Genomic DNA, 21097 nt, shown 5'->3' with positions numbered 1-21097 from the left:
CATTACTATGACAGTCTGACAGGGTGGGTAGGAAGTATGCATGGGGACATCAAAGCATATCATTGATATTCTAACAGGGTGGGTGTGGATAGGTGAGGGGAGGGTGATCAACAGAGACATACAGCTTTATGGTTTATAATGGGCTAGGAACCCCAGATCCTTGTTAAGTCCTTTCTGTTGGGTGTTAAAATATTCAATCATTCTGACTTCAAAGGTCTTACGTTCTTGTATGGTTTTAAAGTTACCTTTCAGTATTCTCACTGTGAAATCACTGGTACAGTGTCCTGGTTCTGTGAAGTGCTGTCCCACCGGGGTGGGGGCCCTACTGGCTGTATTGTTCATGTGATGTCTATGTAAATTTAATCTTGTCTTAAGCATCTGGCCTGTTTCTCCAATATAGCATCCTTCGTTACATTTTTTACACTGAATGATATATACCACATTGGAAGATGAGCAAGTGAAAAATCCCTTTATGTTGAATATCTTTCCTTTGTGGATAACTGTGGGGTCCTGTGAAATATTTTGGCATAGTTTACAACTGGATAAATTATAGGGACGTGTGCCCTTCTGTAATCTAAAAACCTCTGGATCTTCAGTCTGAGGGAATGGGAGAGGGCATAACCCTGTATCTTCCATTTCATAGTAATATAGTAGATGACGGCAGAAAAAGACCTGCACGGTCCATCCAGTCTGCACAACAAGATAAACTCATATGTGCTACTTTTTGTGTATACCCTACTTTGATTTGTACCTGTCCTCTTCAGGGCACAGACCGTATAAGTCTGCCCAGCACTATCCCCGCCTCCCAACCACCAGCCCCGCCTCCCACCACCGGCTCTGGCACAGACCGTATAAGTCTGCCCAGCACTATCCCTGCCTCCCAACCACCAGCCCCGCCTCCCATCAGTCCTGTTTGAAGAACAGACCCGATGTCAGACCTCAGCCCCTTCTAATGGACAGACCGTCATCAGAGGTTCCCTCTAGTTAGAGTATTTATCGAGAATTTCTGTGTTTTGCTAATTAATATTTCTTCAGTCCACTGTAATATCTATTCCATAATATTTAGTTTTTTTTGTCCTGTATCTGTGCTTAATCATCTCAGCATTTTTTGTGTTTGGTCTATAGGTGTAGTTCTAGGAACAGTGTGAACAATGGGTTTTGTGGGATCTCAGTTACCCTAGAACAACCCCCCAGGGAACAGTCTGCAGGGTGGGGTATATGTCCACCCAGTTGGCAGGTGGAAGCTTGTCAGTGTAGGGCACATGCAGGTGAGGCCTGAGCCCCACTTCACAGGACCCTCCAATGTCCACGGGATTAATCTTGAGTGGATAACAGGAGTAGTGCTAAGGTGTTATGTGAAAAAAGTGATCGAGAAACTGCAAGCCATGAAATTCGGCCACCGGAATCGTGATCAGGTAAGAAGATGCCTCAGTACATACTGAGGAGAGCGCTGCCAACATCCGATGACAACTACTGCATGTCCCTGCTGCTCTGAACCTTAGAAAATAGGGATGTGTATTCCAGGAGCCCTTTTACTGAACTGTGTTAAAAATGTGTTAAAACATTTAGGGGGTAAATTCTAGATATGGCACCAAAAGATCAGCACCCAAAATAGCGCTATTCTATAAAAGACGCTTAAAGTTAGGCGCGGTTTATAGAATTTAATACCCACACGTAAATTTAGGCTCAGATGCCCTTATTCTCTAACTACACGCGCAACTTAAAGGAACGCCCCTGATCTGCCCGTCACCCACTCGTGACCCTCCCGTTGCCACACCCCTTTGTTGACTCATGTGTAAAATTTAGGTGTGGATCCCACACCTAAATTTACACTTGTACATTTCAATTAAATCTAATTAGTGGCAATAATTGCTTGTTAAAAAGCCAATTATTGGCTCTAGTTGGTTCATTATTCAATTAATTGAGTGCACAAGTTGAGCATGCACCCAAATTTCCGTGTGCAGTTTTTAGCGCTAGTTTGCCTATCCGTGTACATTAACTCACGTTAGCTTTTTTATATATATTTTTTGCAGGAGGAGAATGGACCTGGAAGGTTTAACCAGCCAGTGCTTTCACATTAACATAACTGGCAAAACCCCGGGATACATGACAGACCTCATAGACCTACCAACCAGAAACACAACAAGATCAGCACGGACATACCTAAATCTCCACTACCCAAACTGCAAAGGACTCAAATACAAATCAACTTATGCATCCAGCTTTTCCTACATAAGCACACAACTATGGAACGCATTACCAAAAGCCGTGAAAACAACTTATGACCACCTGAACTTCCGGAAGTCACTAAAAACTAACTTGTTCAAAAAGGCATACCCTACCGACCCAACCTAAATTGCCTGAACTCTGCACCACAATCGAAACCAAAGAGCGTAATGGACATAACACAACTCTTCCTCTCTACGATTCTCTATTGTGTCTGTTATACATGAACCTCATTCTACCACTACATCACTTTGTAATTGTTCGTACCGGAATTGGTGATCGCCTTTACGATACTATGTAAGTCACACTGAGCCTGCTAATAGGTGGGAAAATGTGGGATACAAATGTAACAAATAAATTAATTAATTAAATAATGCAGAAGTAACGCAAGAGCCCAGTGCCCCCTAAATTGGAGGCAGTAAGTGCCAGGGGCATAGCTACGTGGGGCCACGGGGGCATGGGCCCCTGTAGATTTGGCCCTGGCCCCCCTGCCACGGACCCTCTCGGCCCCCCTCCCGCTGCCAACCCTCTCCCGCCGCCACCGTCGGGTACCTTTGCTGGCGGGGGACCCCAACCCCCGCCAGCCGAGGTCCTCTTCTCCGGCATGGCCGCATTGCTGGCTGATCTGCAAGGCTTCGTTCTGCTTCTGTGAGTCTGACATCAGGACGTCAGAGACTCACAGAAAGAGAACGAAGCCTTGCGCCGGAAGAAGAGGACCTCGGCTGGTGGGGGTTGGGGTCCCCCGCCAGCAAAGGGTCTTGCTGGCTGATCTGCAAGACTTTGTTCTGTTTCTGTGAGTCTGACGTCCAGCACGTCATGAAAAAATATACTTGAAAAATGCCTGAACTACTTCCGTGTTAGAAATTGGCTAAGCGCGTGGGAAAGTCCTGCTCTAAAACGCAGTAAGCCGATATTCTAATGCAGTTTAGTAAAAGGCTCCTCAATTTGTTAGTGTGTCTTTAAAAATTTACTACACAATAAATCAATTTGTCAGATTAACATGTGTTAAGTTGACTGGCATGCATTAAAAACTTTTAATGCATGCTGACAAAAAGGATATGTGAAATGAACTGAAAACCTATCCAACAATAAAGAAAATAGGTCAAACAAGCCAAACATGAACTGAAAACTTCTGCCCTGTGCACATCCTATTAAAGAAAAATGTTCTTGTGAACTTTTTATTAAGCATAAACAAGCGATAAACAACAATACACAGAATAAAATTTTCCCACAGAAATACATGATGATTTCCCTCTCCCCACCCACATCCACCCCTCTAATACATGACCCACCAGATTATAAGTAATAAGTCTCCAAAACCCTTCCCATTCCCCCCAACCTGCCATCCATTAGACCATATGACATCCGAAACTACAGAGGACCTGTGGTCTGATGGCCCTCCAAGCAACATTCAACAAAGGAAGTAAAGCCCCCAAACTGTAACCCACCCACTCTTACCCAAACCCAAAATAGTAGATCAAAGGATGGTTGGCACCCTAGACAAGCAATACTGAAAACCACAATCTCCCCATCAAAATAAAAAATGTGTTAAGGAGCATACTGCACCCCCGTGAGCTCAAGAGTCCGCAAGTAAGAATCCCAATCTAACAAAACATGTTTCCTACGTTTGAGTTAACCCTTAGCCTTCCTAGTCTCCCACATGGTCATATGATGTATTTGATTCCTCCAATGCCTAGAAAAGAGTTTAAAGTTTACTAGGAGCGTCCCTAGCCGGAACTGTCCCTTGTGCGACACGGCCTCTAGTGCTCTCACCCACTCACTGTGCCGTGGCCAAGCAGGGGAGACAATGGACAGGGAGTGATTTTTGTGTCTTCATCTCCATTGCACCCTGTGCTGCTGCTGCATCATTCGCACAGCCCTTATTACAGACTGAAGACAACGTTCTTGAAGGTGAACTGGCACAGGCAGCTCCTTGTGACTCTGGGCAAGTCACTTAACCCTCCATTGCCCCATGTAAGCCGCATTGAGCCTGCCATGAGTGGGAAAGCGCGGGGTACAAATGTAATAAAATAGATACTATTGGAGATTCTACATGGAATGTTGCTATTCCATTAGCAACATTCCATGTAGAAGGCTGCGCAGGCTTCTGCTTCTGTGAGTCTGACGTCCTGCATGTAAAAACTGAAGCCTGCGCGGCCACATTGGTGATCTGCAAGGGCCGACTTCTACATGGAATGTTGCTAGTGGAACAGCAACATTCCATGTAGAATCTCAAATAGTAGCAACAGTGGAGGAGTGGCCTAGTGGTAATGGAGGAGTGGCCTAGTGGTTAGGGTGGTGGACTCTGGTCCTGGGGAACTGAGGAACTGAGTTTGATTCCCACTTCAGGCACAGGCAGCTCCTTGTGACTCTGGGCAAGTCACTTAACCCTCCATTGCCCCATGTAAGCCGCATTGAGCCTGCCATGAGTGGGAAAGCGCGGGGTACAAATGTAACAAAAATAAATAAAATAAATAAAGTGGCCTAATGGTTAGTGCAGTGGGCTTTGATCCAGGCAACCTGGGTTCGATTTCCACTTCAGCTCCATGTGACCTTGGACAAGTCATTTAACCCTCCATTGCCCCAGGTACAAAAGATTGTGAGCCCTCTAGGGACAGAGAAAGTACCTGCATATAATGTGTACAGCTCTGTGTACATTAGTAGTAGTAGAATGGAATTCGATGCCCTTACCAGGTAATTTGAAACAGCATTTTTTCAAGGATTCTATATAGTGCGACTTGAGTTGCGCATGCAAATCCGGTCGCACACACAACTTAACTAGCTTAACAAGCCAATCCATGCCAATAATTGGACTTAAACAATTATTGACACTAATCGGCATTAATTAAAATTTACACGCACAAAATGTCTAAGCATACTCTATAAGGTGATGAGCATAAATTCTAATATGCGGATCTGAAAAGGGGGCATGGCCAAGGGAGATGCACGGGCAGGTCGTGGGCATTCCTAGAATTTATGCGCATTGTTATAGACTATGCCCATTCTGTGCGTAATTTAGGCTTTCATTGGTGTAAATGGCTGCGATTAAATATAGTTGCAGATAACATGTGTTGGACACATGCTGTAAACTAGGCCTAGATTTAGGCATATTTATGTATTTATTTGTTATATTTGTATCCCACATTTTCCCACCTATTTGCAGGCTCAATGTGGCTTACATAGTATCGGAGAGGCGTTACAGACTCCGGTGTAAACAAATACGAAGTGATGTTGTGGTAAGATAAAGTTCATGTGGCCCAGCCACATTAGGAAATCGTTCAACGGAAGAGTTGTGTTATGTCCATTCCGTACTTTAGGTTTGTTGTGTTGCAAAGATCAGGCATTTATGATGGATCGGTAGGGTATGCCTTTTTAAACAGGTTAGTTTTTAGTTTTTTCCGGAAGTTTAGGTGGTCGAACGTGGTTTTCAAGGCTTTTGGTAATGCATTCCACAGTTGTGTGCTTATGTAGGAGAAATTGGATGCGTAGGTTGATTTGTATTTGAGTACTTTGCAGCTTGGGTAGTGCAGATTTAGGTATGTTCGTGTTGATTCGGATGTGTTTCTAGTTGGTAGGTCAATCATATAAATCATGCCTAAATTTAGGCGCGGCTTATAGAATATGCCTAGGCATATTTTCTTTCGGCGCCGATTTTTTTAGGTATGATATATAGAATCTAGCCCTCTATGCATTCAAGTAGATACTTATAAAATCAGCCCAATGCAGATATTACGAAAACATAGAGGGGACTATAAACAGTGTTCAAAAATGGGCACCGGAAAAGATCGGCGCTAAGCACCAGGGGCGGCCCAAGGCAGGGATGAGATGCCACCCCCGCCCGGCCTTCACAGTCTGGCATCTCCTCCCTTTCCTCCTAAACCCTCTTCCTGTGTTTACCTTATTTTTTTCTTTTCCAAAAGGTTGCAGCGGTAGCGATTCCCATAGGCTGCCCTGCCATGGTGCTGCTAGCACCGGCCTCTTCGCTCTACTGCGTCCTGCCTCTGAGGAAACAGGAAGTCATATCAAGAGGTGGGCTGCATTAGGGAGAAGAGGCTGAGGCCGGTGCCGGTGGCACGGTAGCCTATGGGAATCGCTGCCGCCTTTCGGAAAAGAAAACACAAGGTAAATGTGGGGAAGAGGGTTAAGGATTATAAGCTCTTTGAGCAGGGACTGTCTTTCTTCTATGTTTGTGAAGCGCTGCGTACCCTTTGTAGCGCTATAGAAATGCTAAATACTAGTGGTAGTAGTAGTAGGGAAGGGGAGAATGACGCTTCAGGGAGAGTTGCACCTGAGGCCCCCGCCTCAGTTGGCCTAAAAGGTAGGGCCGCCATTGCTTCGTGCTATACTATAAAGGGCGCGCACTCTGTGTAGAGTAGCACCTGTTCCTACACCCAATTCTAGGCACCAGACTTACGCCTTCTGAAACCTAGTGTAAATCCCAGCGCCCAAGCTGGACGCAGAAACCCAATGTTCTAGAACTTTTAGGAACACCCATGCCCCTCTTTTGGTCACACCCCCTTTGGGTTGCGGGCTACGGGCCTTAGGCACTCAGCATTCTAGTCTTAATTGGTGCTAATTACCATCAATAATTGACTGGTAGCATCCAATTATTGATGGTGAACAGCTCGTTGTTCAATTATATTGCATGCACATCTCGGAAGTGCACACAAATGCGGGCACCATATATTGAATCTGGAGGATAGTTACTACTTTCATGCAACCGGGAGGTAATTTTATAAAGCTTTCACTACACGTAAAGCAGGTCATACTTGTGGAAACTGGCTCTTAAAACATGAATAAAAATCAGGCGCACCAAAACTTTGTGCTTAATTTTTTATGTGATCTCAACACAGATGTTCCCAACCCCTGGATTCTATAGAGCTCACCCAAATTTGGGGATGGAGCACAGATGCGAGCATAAACTAATTAGTCGGGTGCTAACAACCAATTACTGGCGTTAATTGGCACTAATCTGGATTTGTGTGTTCATCTGCCTACACGCTGTTCTATAAAACTGTGCTCCCAAAGTGTCTCGCACACAACTCAAACGGGGTTGTGGCCCTAGAGGAGCAGGGCGCAGTGTTATAGAATACCGGGGTTACGCACTTAACTTGAACGCCAGGGTTTAGCTAGGGTAACTCCCAGGGTCTGAATATCGGACCCTATTTATATAAAACCCTAACAGAGACTTAAAAGGCAACACTATTGTCTAAACTGACTTTGCTAAATAAGTAGAGTAATTTAACAAAATAAGACAATGGGCCCGATATTCCGACTGTGTGAGGTAGCCAATCTCCCTCCCGCGGTAAGTGCCGAGCCCGGATATTCAATGCTGGGCCGTTTCTGGTCACTGGCAATTAATATCTGGTTTATTTCTGGCCGGTTTGAACCTAATTGATCAAGTCGATATACAGCACTAGCCAGTTAAGTTGGAACCGGCCAAGATATTCAACCTATTGACGCATGGCAGGCAAACATAGCCGGCCAGACGCTGAATATTGACACCGACTGGCTATGTCATGCGACATAATCAGTCATCTGGCTACAGCTAAGTGCTAATATTCAGCAGAAATAGCCGCCTATCTCATGCTGATAATTTTGAGGAGGCGACCGAAGAGGAGGGAGGAAGTGCTAGTCCCACCCTCCTTCAACTATGGACAAGGTAAGCCGTGGGGGTTGGTGCCGGGTGGGACAGAGGAAGGGGTAGCGATCCCACTACACCATTTTTTCAATGTCTGGGGGGGGGGGGGGGGGGAAGTAACGGTCCCACTGGACCACCGGGCCATTTCTTTCAATGTTTGGGGGGGAGGGAAGTAACAGTCCCACTGGACCACCAGGCCATTTTTTTCAATGTTGGGAGGGGGAGGAAGTAGTGGTCCCACTGGACCACCAGGGTTCTTTAGTGTTTGTGGGGTGGGGGGGGGGGGGCCTGGAGGTCCAGCAGACCTCCAGGCCTTGTGTTTGGGGGCGGGCTTAAGTTTGACAGGTCTGGGAGAAAAACCCCTATGATCAGAGCTAATAGTGCACATACATTTGAATGGTATTAGCTTTGATCATAGGGGTGTTATAGCCCCACACTGTTCCAGCTCTATTTTGAGAACACTGTTTGGAACAGCGTGGGGCTTCTGATCGTTGGCCTTTTAGAGCTGGTGCAACTTTATGCTGGAGCTTTCAGATAGGTTATTTGATAAAAGGCACATAGGCACACCAGTTGAAACATATGGGACAGCGCAGATACCCTAATATAAAACCTGTCATCGTTCCAGCATGTCAGCCATGAGTAACAGAGTTAGCACAAATCTGATCTTATTTACTTATTTCTTTAAAAGAATTTCTAACTGGTACCATCTGCAATACAGAGAAAGGTAACACAGAGCATACACATTAAATCAATGACCAAACAAATGAGAAAAATAACAAGACCAAACAAAAATTGCAATATGATGCTAACTGCTATTCAGTTGTGCCTCGAGTGGGATTAAACTGAAAACTGATAGTCTAGGATGCATATGGAACAATCCAGAACCTTCTAGGATTTTATTCTGCTACCAACAAGTGAACTCAAGCAAATATCTTCATCAACGTTAGCTAAACCCCGCCAACATAGTGAAGTTAAGAATCAAAAATAAAAACAGATGTGAAGGATTAAATGGTGATGAAAATAAGAATAATAGGCCCAATATTCAGCTGGTGGCGATCAGTGTTATGCTGACCACCGGTGGCATTAAACCCGAAAATTCAATGCCGGGCCACATCCGGGCACCAGAATTGAAGTTCCAGATTCCCGGAGCCGGCTAATACATAGTTGTGTAAGTGTGATATTCAGCACTTAACAGGCTATGGGTTACCACATAAACACAGGACCGACTTTTATGCAGTCCTATTTATGCAGCCCCACAAAATAGCCGATTTTCAGTTCAGCACTAACCAGTTATTTTCATCGACACTAACCGGTTAAGTGCTGCTGAACATTAGCGATTGCCCCAAACAGGCAATTTAACTGGCCAGGAGCCATTTCTGGCCAGTCAAATCACTTTGAATATCGTCTCTCCATGAAAATCAAATGGAACTGTAGGCCTGCATTTCCAGACAAAAGGAAGCGTTCCTGAAGAAAAAGGCCTTAAAATGCTTTATAAAGCTAAGCAAACCCACTTCATACCTCAGAAGAGTTAGCAGCAAATCCTGTCATGTGACAGAGAAGACACATACACGGGTCTCAAATAAATTAATCATCTCCGTCGGTGATTGATAACTTTAATACTAAATTCTGATTATTCAAAGTAAATCAAACATTTTTAAACAAATCTCCTTAAGCAAGTCCTTATGAAACTTTCATTTGGGTTCTGCTGGCAGAGGGTACCCCCAGTCCTCAATTCTCATCTCGCTAAGGGGGCCTTTTACAAAGGCGCGCTAATGATTAGCTAGAGAATAGCATAGGAATATAGGGCTTCTCTAACGTTTCGCGCATGCTTATATTTAGCGTGCACTGGAAACACTAGCGTATCTTTGTAAAAGTGGCCCTAAGGTAGCAACCCCAGTTCTATTCATCCCATCTCCCACCAGCATTTTGTTTACTTAAATTCTTTTAAATGCAAATGTTTTCACACAATCCAAACATCAAAGTATCCATTGCCACCATATCTCCAAGTGAAAAAATATAGAATTCATTTCCTATCATAGCAAAAGGTGAGCAGAGATTAAGTCGTAAAAAGAATGATGCATGTGGCATTCCAACTGCCATAATCATTAACGATGGCAAAAGCCATAGCATTCTTCAACTTTTACACTCCATAACGCTCGCTGCCATGTGCCGCCCTAGTCTGAAGCTCTAGATCACAGACACCAGTGGACAGATCAACACCCTGTGGTTAATACTTCTAGATAACTAGGCTAAACTGACAATACAACACAGCCTCATTCTAGATTCTTGGTATTGATCGCCACATCTATTCCATTGTGTATTGTTTTGTCACATGGTTAAGATACTGAGGGGAAAATATGGCCATTTGTGTTTTGCTGTCTTTTAGAATCCAAAACAATTAGATCTACTCAAGCATGGTGTCTTATCAATAAAACCTTCTAAATCCAAAAATGGTATCCATTTCATTCCTACAGCATGTCAACAGCATTGGGTGAACACCCTCACAAGATTGAAAATTCCATTTCTCAATCACCTATAAAATTTCTTCCCCAAGGAAGGGACGGTGTGGACAACCTCACCCTCAGTCATCAAGCCCAGCAGATATTGGTAATAGAAAACAGCGCAGCCCTACGGGCCACTTACCGTCCTTGCGGTAGAAGGAGATTTCCACCTTCCTCTCCTCAGAGCCCACCAGGGCCTGAGCAATCTGTGACACGGCGCTCTTCTTGGTGGTGGGTCCATACAGGAAGTCACACGTGCATGGCTTCTGCATGATCTCTGCCCGCGTGTAGCCGCACATCTCACAGAAGCCATCATTGCAGTAGATCACTGCGCAGTTCTCAACGCGAGCGTTGGCAATGATGAATTTACGACCTGGAGGAGGAGGAAGAGAGAGAAAGACTGAAAATAATATCTAGAGACGAGAGCTTACGATACTGGCATTTACCTCTAAGCCTGACTAGTTCATGGGATTAACAAAAATACAGAACTTATTCAGTACATTTCATAACCCTAGTATTTAAAGGATTATAGTATCAGAACGGGGATATAATATCTTTCACCTCTAGGAATGGGTGTATCAGAGAATGAGCACGAGGACATACCTGTCACCTTTAAGGCTGGAGGGATCCAGGGAAAAGCATGGGGATACAGAGTCTATCATTTCTAGGACTGGATGATTTGGGAAATGGGCATGGATATCTGCTCCCAGAACTGGATGACTCAGGGGATAGGCACAAGGACAGAGAGCTTGGCATCCCAGGACTGGATGGTTTAGGAAATGGTTGTGGGGATAGAGAGCCTGTCACCCTGAGGACAGAAGAGTCAAAAGAGAGATCTAGGTATGAGACCTTATGAGGGTAGTTTTAAGCAGGGTGCCTAGGTTGATTGGGCAGGAAGGTGCCTATTTTATAAAGACTGATAGGAGCCTATGTGTGTCTTCACACAATACTAGCGCAAATTTAACAGCAACAGTGTCTACATTGAAACACAGACATCAAAGAAGCAGTTCTTTAACTATGTGCCACAGATAAGTGCCAAAACTAAGCGGGTAATGTACCTATTCTGTCACAGCAAGTGCATGTGTACTAGAAGCTAACCAAATTTTGTTTTCAGTTATGGCACTGAAACCAGCCCCAAATCCTTCTTCTGCTTGGTTTTCCTTTCAGCCAAAAGGTTATTTTAATTTTCAGCCATGTTTATGGATTTGGCTGAAAATGAGCATGTGTTTTCAGTGAAATCCGAAAATTTGTGCTTTGTCCTATTTGTCTCTCTCCCTCCCCCTCAGTGGCGTACCAAGGGTGGGGGGGCGGTGGGGGCGGTCCGCCCCGGGTGCACGCCGCTGGGGGGGGGGGTGCCGCGGCGCGCGCCTATGGGCTCCGACTTCGCTAACTTTGCTCGTTCGCTGCAGCTCCCTCTGCCCCGGAACAGGTTACTTCCTGTTCCGGGGCAGAGGGAGCTGCAGAGAACGAGCGAAGTTAGCAAAGTCGGAGCCCACAGGCACACGCCGCGGCACCCCCCCCCCCCTAGTGGCGTGCACCCGGGGGGGTGTCATTTCGCCGGGGGGGGGGAAGGTGTCATTTCGCAGGCGGGGGGGGGGGCGCGCTGCACCACGGGGGGGGGGCGCATCGGCGATCTGCCCCGGGTGCCATCCAGGCTAGGAACGCCACTGCTCCCCCTCCCCCTGAACAGGTCTTGCTCCTCCCCCAGACCCCTGCAAGTGCCCTCCTTCCCCACCCCCCTGAGCCTATCTTACAATCTCTTGTGGTCTAAGGGTGTAGTTGGGGCAGGAGCGGTCCTCAGTTACTCTTGCCAATTCCAACTCTACTCTCAAAAAGGCTGCTGAGACTTGCCTTGAATTTAGCCACCTATTTATCCCAGCTGATTCTGTACCAGCCATCTTGTCCCCATCTATATATCTGCCCTTGTCCCTTCGGCTACATGGTAAGCTGTATTGTAGAAAATCATTAGCATCATATCTATGTTATTTGAATATTATAATGTGTGCTTATTTTGTTTCCTAGCCCTTATTGTTTCCTAGTCCTGAAGAGGTGCTGAGAGAGGACCTGCTGAGGGGAGGAAAACTTAACTGGTGTATCTTTCCTGCTGGAAATTGCATTCAAACTTAGGGTTGAATAGGTGATTTCATTCCCCTCAATATTCAAAACCATTTAACTGGCCAGGAACAGCACCTGGTACTTAACCTGCCAATATTCAGCGTGAGATAGCCGGCCACTGTTGGAAGTCAGATACTGGGCTAGATGGACCATTGGCAGGGCCGCCGAGAGCCGGGGCCAGGCCAAGACAGCCCCCGCCCCCCCCCCCCCCCCCACCCGAGGTCGCGTCACGCCCCGCCCCCCCATCCAAAGTCGCCGGGCCCCCCCTCCACCCGAGGTCGCGTAGCGCCCCTCCCCACCCAAATTCGCCAGGCCCCCCTCCACCTGCTGCCGGGCCCTCCGAACTAACCTGAAGCGCCTTCACGTTCGCATCGCGGCAAGCAGCAGCAGCATCAGCAGGGCAGACCTCTCCTTCCTTCTGTGCCCCGCCCTCGCGGATGTTACATCAGGCGAGGGCGGGACATGGAAGGAAGGAGTGGCCTGCCCTGCTGCTTTCTGCGATGCGAACGTGAAGGCGCTTCAGGTTAGTTGCGGGAGCTACGGAGGGCGGGCAGGACTGCAGCGGCGCCGGGCCCCCCCCCCCCAGAGGCCTGAGCCTGGGGACTTTTGTCCCCCCTGCCCCCCCCTCTCGGCGGCCCTGACCATTGGTCTGACCCAGTATCACTATGCTCTTAAGGAAGATGTTGGGAACTACAGGCATGTAAGTCTGTCGTCTGTGGTAAGTAAATTAATGGAAACTATTTTAAAACTGAGAATAGTAAAGTTTTTGGAATCTAATGGGTTACAGGACCCAAGACAACATGGTTTCACTAGAGGCAGGTCTTTGTCAGACAAATCTGATTAATTTCTCTGACTGTGTGACCACAGCGCTGGATCAAGGGGGAGCGCTAGATGTGGTGTATTTAGATTTTAGCAAAGCCTTTGACACAATTCAACATAGATGACTAATACATCAACTGAGTACCCTCAGTATGGGTCCTAAAGTGACTGACTGAGTTAGGAACTGGTTGAGTGGAAGGCAACAGAGGGTAGTGGTAAATGGAGTTCATTCAGAGGAAAAGGATGTTGCCAGTGGTGTGCCACAAGGTTCGGTTCTTTGGCTGGTTCTCTTTAACATTTTTGTAAGCAATATCGCTGAAGGGCTGACTGGCAAGGTTTGCCTCTTTACGGATGATGCCAAAATCTGCACTAGGGTAGACACCTGCGATGGTGTGCATAACATGAAGAAGGACTTAGCAAAGCTAAAGGAATGGTTTGGAATTTGGCAGCTTATATTTAATGCTAAAAATATAGGGCCATGCATTTGGGTTGCAAAATATAAGAATAGCCATACTGGATCAGACCAATGGTCCATCTAGCCCAGTATACTGTTTCCAACAGTGTCCAATCAAGGTCACGAGTACCTAGCAGAAACCCAATTAGTAGCAACATTCCATGGAGAAATGAATGCCCTGCAGTGGGGCAGTATTGGATGTTGAATGCTGCTGAAAAACTAAAGGTTTGGACACTAGGACGTTTCCCCAAGGGACGATCTGACTGACTGATGCCTTTTTGATCTTGGGGTTCTTAGGTTTTATGGGTAATGAATGTATGAATGATGGATGAATGGTCATGGTATATATATATTTTTATGTGAGATTTTGAGATGTGTATTTATAGAATAATAAGTTAATTGAGTAATTATTGTGTTTATATTGTTTAATATTTGTAGTTGTTCACTTTTGGGGGGAATTTATATTGTGTGATTCCTAATTATTTGAATTCTTGTCTTAAATATGTCTGAAGTGTATTTCTCCTGTTTGGCCAGAAGATGGTACATGTTTATACTTAAAGCTGTTACAAAGGACTGACTTCTCTCTTTTATTTTTGCACGCAGATAATAGGAAGTGCCTGTAACCAGTTTTTATTTGAAACTTGACTGTTCTGGGCTCTGATTGGCCTGGAGTTTTGAAATTACCCAGCAGTGGCTGGCTGTTGCTTCAGTTTTTCAGCCTGGAAGAAGAGAGGGAAAGATCTCTTTGTTGATGCTCTATGAACAGATATATGCCCTGATCTCCCCAGGTTCTTTCTAGGAAGTATGCAAGTGTTTAGTTAGTGCTATAATTGATCCATATTTCAGTTACCTGTTATTGTTTGCCAATTGCACTATTTTGTTCCACTGTTCAATATTTTTTAAGAGAATAAACATAATTGTTTGCCCTGTTTGTCTGGACTGATAAAAAATCTTGGTGGTTTTTGTGTTGGGTCTGTGAGTGCTTTCTGGGAACTGTAGGACCACTGAGAGTGTGGCTCCAGTAACCTAGAAATCATTGGGATAATTGGAGAGCAGGAGATTCGCCCAGAGGCAGTTGTGACCTAGTCAGTGGGAGGAGGGTGCTAGTGTAGAGTACAAGCAGCAGGTGCAGGCAGAACTGAGCTGTGCTGGGGATAGACCCTCTAAGTGGCCGTGAGGTATCCTCAGGCAGTTGGCTAGGTGTTTCGTGACAGGGATAGACTGAGAAGTAACCTGAGAAAATACTTCACGGAGAGGGTGGTGGATTCATGGAACAGCCTCCTGGTAGAGAAGAAAACAGTATCTGAATTCAAGAAAGCTTGGGACAAGTACATAGGATCTCTAAGGAAGTGATAGGGAAAGCAGATGGCATGGATGGGCAGGCTGGCTAGGCCATATGGTTTTTATCTGTCTTCATTTTTCTATGTTTCTATATATATATATATTTTTTTTTTTTACTACAAAGATGCAATCTAGGCCTCCTACTGTATATTCCATTTTAACCTTCCCCCGTTCATATTATTTTATTGTGCACCCTTGGGTAAGCAATTTTATAGATGGAAATATCAAATAAAAACAAACTCTGAGCTGTTCAGTTACCTGTAGCTATATGCAAGTAGTTCATGTTTGCTCTTCATCTGCCTTGTGCTTAGTGAAAAGCATGACAAAAGTAGAGTATATTAGGCAGAAGAAAGAAGTATTAATGGCAAGGCTATCAGCTATTCCATCTACAATAAAGAATAGTTTCTTGAATCCTATGGAGTCTAGGATCTAAGGAAACAAAAGTTACAGTATACATATTTGTAAACTGCTTTGATTAGAAAGGTAGAAAATCAAGACAGTAATAAATAAACATAAACATCACCCACCAGACAAAAAAATAGCTTTAAAAATAATAAAACGCATAGCTAAATACTGCAGGACAAAATTAAGATTAGAAAAACATTTGCCACCCATCTGCTTTGGATCAGGCTTGTGTGAACTTCTAGCTGCCTGTGTGGTAGGGACCCCCCTCAACTCAATAACATGGCCACACACTAGCAGACGTCATAGGACGTAAAAAGAATTTATATTGATATAGCAGCATGGAGTGCTACTACCACAACCCCTAAACCAGATGCATTAGTGTCCTGGGCAGTTGTCTGTCCTTTACCAATCAATCTAGCTAGATCTTTACAACTATTTTAAAATACATATCAAAAATAACCTCAACAACTCTCCAAAATCACACAACCAATAGGTCTTGTCACCCCAGGTCTTTCCCCCCTCCCTCACCCCTCATGCTGGGAGTTGTAGTTTCTTAGGGCAATCAGTCAGAAAATCAGAACTATAAATCCATTCATGCAGTAGAGCAAAGTCAGGACTGTATCAGCCTGTTTGATTGACCTGGAGGAGGTGGTAATTCTGTCTTTCATCCAGATGCAAACTGACCAATGATTAAACTAGATGGACGCTAGGAGAAAGTGGGGCCCCTACTGTTCTGTTCGGCAGCTAATTACAACATGCACGCCCCCAAAAGATACCTGGAAACTTTTCCATTATGGTCACCCTGAGGTTTAATGTGGAGGGTTGACCCTCACACACACATTTACCTGCCTTTTCCTCCTCCCTCTGCACCTGGAGTACAGCACCTGCAGATTTCCTAGGTGTCTCCAGAGACAGCCCCCTCCCCCATTCTGGAGAGGGCAGGTTGCACTCAAGAGGCCTATTTGCAACATTTTCAAAAGAGGTCTCTACAAGTGAAAAGGAATCCTCAGAGTTTCTTTTGCTGACTCAAAGAGGGCAAGACTGGCCTGGATTTAGCTAGAGTCATCCTCCTTGAACAGTTTCTTGAGGGGCTACATCCATCCATGAAACAGTGGGTGAGGTGACACCTTAAATTGATGCTGGTGAGCACCTTGGAGGCAGTCGTGGCCTTATTCCAAGCCCAACCCAAATCAGAGGTGGATCTGTTGTACAATTTCTCTCCCTGGCCGATGATTGGCACGATTCTGCACAGGATCCTTCTTCACCCTTCTTGGGAAACAGCCTCCCCTTAGGCTGCGGGTGCATTCAACCAGGGCCTTTTCTGCTTCATGGGCAGATCCTGTGCATTTTCTCTAGAGGAGATTTGTAGATCCATGACGTGGCCATCGCTGCATACCTTTTCCAAGCACTACAGGATTGATGTTGCGGCTAGGTTGGAAGCGTCCTTCGGGGCTTCAGTGCTGTCTGCTGGCACCTCTGGGACCCTCCCTCAATGATCACTGCTTTGATACATCCCACTTGTCTCTAGATTCATCTGCTTGATGATGAGGAAGGAAAAATTAAGTTTTACCTGATAAATTTTTTCCTTAAGTCATAGCAGAGAAATCCAGAGGCCTTCCCACCACACGTGTCTTGTTCTGTATTCTTGGTTTGTTGCTCCATCTAGGGTTATTGCTGATGTTTGCATATGTTGAGATTGTTGCTGTTGGTTCTTCTCTCATCTGGCTGTGAGGAGGGAATGGATTCCTGTTGGCATGTTCTTCCTTCTGCTTTGTTATCGGACAATACTGTCTGACTAGGCTGTTCACCGTCTTATATCAGAGTTCAGTATTACCCTCTATCTCTACCTACTGGTAGATGGACACAACCCACTTGTCTCTGGATTCATCTGCTATGACTCAAGGAAAGAAAATTATTAGGCAAGACATAATAGTTCTTTTGGAAAACAAAGCAAGCTATCTTAAGTATTAAACAGGCTTGTAGGGGCAACTAATGTAATTTCACAAGAAATTCTGATATGCTTTCAAACTTTTTAATATGAAAAATCAGCCACACTATGATATTTTGAATAAGTTATAATTTCTTCAGTCTTAGATTTTAAACCAATATATATAGTGTGAGTAAAATCTAAATAAATAAATATATGGGTTACAATAATCTAGATGAGGTAAAAATCAGCATTTGTTCTAAAAGAGTAAAATGTTGTTCATGAAAATATGATCTAACCAAATGGCGTTGCTTCAAAAGCGAGGAATCTAAAATGGCTCCCAACACTCTAGAACTATCCTCAATTGGCAGTGTTTTGCCTGATAAAACAATCATAGTAGGGACAGACACAGCAACATTTCTAAACCATACAACCTTGGTTTTATTAGTGTTTAATTTTACCATATTTTCGGCCATCCAAATTTTGGATCTTACTTGTACAAATTGAAAACCTATCAAAAGAATAACTTAGGTTGGCAGAAGCTGGACATAACATCAGAATGTCATCAGTATGTGAAAACAACCGGTCATTCTCGTCTAACTAAATAGATCCTAAGGAACTCATAAAACGGTTAAATAACATTGGGGACAAAGGAGAGCCTTGAGGCATGCCACATTTTGACCAACTATGAGAACACTCTCTATTTTTCCACACACAGTAATTTCTACTAGACAAAAAAATCTCTAAACTATTTTAAAACAGGGTCAGTTAGTCCAATCTCACATCTGATAATAACAGAGGATGATCCTCAGAATCAAACACTGCTGAGATATCAAACTGGAGCTGGACTACCTGCTTTCCAAAACTCAAATATTTCTTAATCTCAGTTACTAATGTGAGTAAATGGGTTTCAGTACTATGTTGAGTTCTGAACCCAAATTGTGAAGAGTGCAGACATGGGAACTTATCCAAGTATTTAGCTAATTGTTTACTTACAAAAGTTTTGATTAGCTTAGTAAAGAAAGGAATACCTGCTATTGGTCTAAAATTAGCTATAGATGATAAATCCAGGTCATGTGATTTGGGTATAGGGGCCAACACTATCTGTCCCAAATCTGGTGGTAAACATCCTAATGACAAAAGCTTATTGACAACTACAATCAACCAACTGATTATGGGTAATGGAGGGTTAAGAAGCAGACTGGAAGGATATTTGTCTAAAACCGTGACAACTAGAGAGTTTTTGAAATAAGATTAAAATTTCATCCACTGTAATAAGATCAAATGAGCTCCATAGTTGATTAATTATTAGAAACCTTTCAGAAACGCTGAACAGGTTTATAGAAGGATCAATCCCTAGATAATTCAAACCTGATTAACTCAATCTTGTTTGGAAAAAAAAAATCAGCAAGTTCTTGAGCATTAGGTTGAGTAGTTGAAGTGGGGTTCCACAAAACCGGGCATGATGTGGGTTTTTCTACTAACTGAATCAATTTTTTTGTATTTTGACAACTGTTTCCTATTTCCTCGGCATAATAAGATTTTCTAGCTTCAGCAATATTCAACCTATGTAAATGCAATAATTTTTTTCCAATTGGCTGTAGCTTTTAAATCTTAAATTTTTGTGCCATTTTCTGAGCTGTGACAGTTTTGTTTCAGATCTTTTAAATGTTCACTAAACCAAGGGGATGATGAACTGAAGAGTAGGATGAAGGGGTTGGCACTTCCAAGGACCACAAGGAAGACGAAATAATTCTGGTATGTGGTATTTATTAGGAATACACCAAAAAGACTCAACATAGTGTTTTTAATTAAAATAAAGCTGCTTGTGTCACCTCCCAAATTAGTACTCACCAACCACCCACAATTTAGGGAGATGAAAGACTAAAAAGGCCACATCTTATGAGAGAAGCAATTCTTTATTCTTACCAAAAGAAAGCACATTACAAATGCTAGTTTCTCATGGGGAGCGCAGGGGACCCAAACATGTGGTCTAACTCTGCCTCTCCCCAACGTAAAGCTTTGATATAGTTGTTTATATACCTTTTGTGTTAAGCAAGGCTTTAGCACTTATCTTCCTGAGAAATCATTCTGTCTTCTATTCACACCATCTATCCCACGACACTAAATCTCACTTTCTTCTGTTCATCCATAATTGCACCTTTCCCAGGCCCGTTTACACACAAGAATGTCTTATCAGATCATAAGTTTCTGGGCCTCACGATTTATAGCCTTTGCCCCTTTTGACTCTGCTCTAGAGTGGACAACTAAGTTTATAGTGTTTACTTAAGTGCTAGCAAACCATGAGCTCTGATTCAGTAAAAAGGTTAACTAAGAGACACTCAAGTACTTAGGCCTATCAGCCTATATGTTCTATTAAGCCTTAGCTTAACCATGGTTCATATTTCATAATTGTACCCATAATATACAATAGTAGCCGTGTTTCGGCATAACTGTGCCTGCCTCAGGAGTCTAGAAAATACATATAAATAATCAGCATAAAAACATATAGGGTCCTGTTTACTAAGCCGCACTGTAGGTGCACAAACTTTTTAGCGCGTGCTAATGCTAGAGACACCCATGGTAATATAATGGGTGTGTCTATTGTTAGCGCACACTAAAATGTTTGCATGCCTAGAGCGCAGCTTAGTAAACAGGGCCCATAGATAGTTAATATAAAAATATAATTGTTGTAACAATAACGTAATAAGAGTTAAATAATAACATAGTTAATGTATATTTACATTGAAAGAATACACATTAAAAAATAAAAACAACATTAAACAACATCAACTACATAAAAAATAAAGTATAAAAGTTTTTGTAGGCAAGACTAGTAGGGCCAAAAACAAATGTCTATGGGTAAAGAGATCTGTACAATTTTCAGATGCTTGTTTCAATTTAGGTGCTTATTTTTTAAAGGTGAAATAGAATCTAACCAACAAAAAGAAGGTCCAAGTCTCTTGTAAAAACCACAAGAAACAACAAAGAGAACGGAAGATAGACTAGATACAAATCGCAAAGAATAAGAGCAACAAAAATAATTTTATTAAGACCCTACACGGTCCGTGTTTCAGCCAACCAGCCTTCTTCGGGGGTCTTCAAATTGACATATGTGTCTCCAGAATTCTCATAGAATGAGAGATACAAACTCCATGAGAATTCTGGAGGCACATATGTATACGTCAATTTGAAGACCCCTGAAGAAGGCCAGTTGGCTGAAACACGGACCGTGTAGGGTTCTAATAAAATTCTTTTTGGTGCTCTTACGCTTTGCGATTTGTATTGGGTCTATCTTGGTTATCTTCCGAAATAGAATCTAAAACATTTGTTACTGTACAATCCCAATCAGTTTTCATAGCAGTAGGATCTTGCTGCTTCATTTTTAATTAGCCTATACAAGGAGCTAAAAGTTATTTGCATCAATCTTTCCCTGGTGACAATAGTTTGATTGGAATGTTTGTGAGAAGATCGAGCCATGGAGATGTTTGAAGTAAAATCTAATTGGAAATAATCCATCCAAGAGACTGTAGACCAGTAAACAGAAGAGATCAGCTGGGTTGGGTAAGAAGTTATTAAATCTAAAGAGTGACCCCTTTCATGAGTAGGAACTAAAGATGGTAATAACAATTGGCAGGAAGATAACAAAGTTTAAAATTAATAACATT

The 21097-nt window shown here is 43.6% G+C and overlaps 1 protein-coding gene across 1 annotated transcript in view; it reads right to left on the bottom strand.

Moving 5' to 3' along the window:
• Window positions 1-21097, bottom strand: part of KCNH2 (potassium voltage-gated channel subfamily H member 2) — a 948799-nt gene that overhangs the window by 860020 nt on the left and 67682 nt on the right. Inside the window, exon 2 of the mRNA XM_030195619.1 lies at window positions 10511-10741. Within this exon, the coding sequence (XP_030051479.1) occupies window positions 10511-10741 (231 nt within the window). The remainder of the gene's footprint in view (window positions 1-10510; window positions 10742-21097) is intronic.

This window comes from Microcaecilia unicolor, chromosome 1, assembly GCF_901765095.1.
Source record: "Microcaecilia unicolor chromosome 1, aMicUni1.1, whole genome shotgun sequence".
NCBI lineage: Eukaryota > Metazoa > Chordata > Amphibia > Gymnophiona > Siphonopidae > Microcaecilia > Microcaecilia unicolor.
The sequence above is the reverse complement of the archived record's forward strand: the minus strand, read 5'-3'. Positions and strand labels throughout refer to the sequence as shown.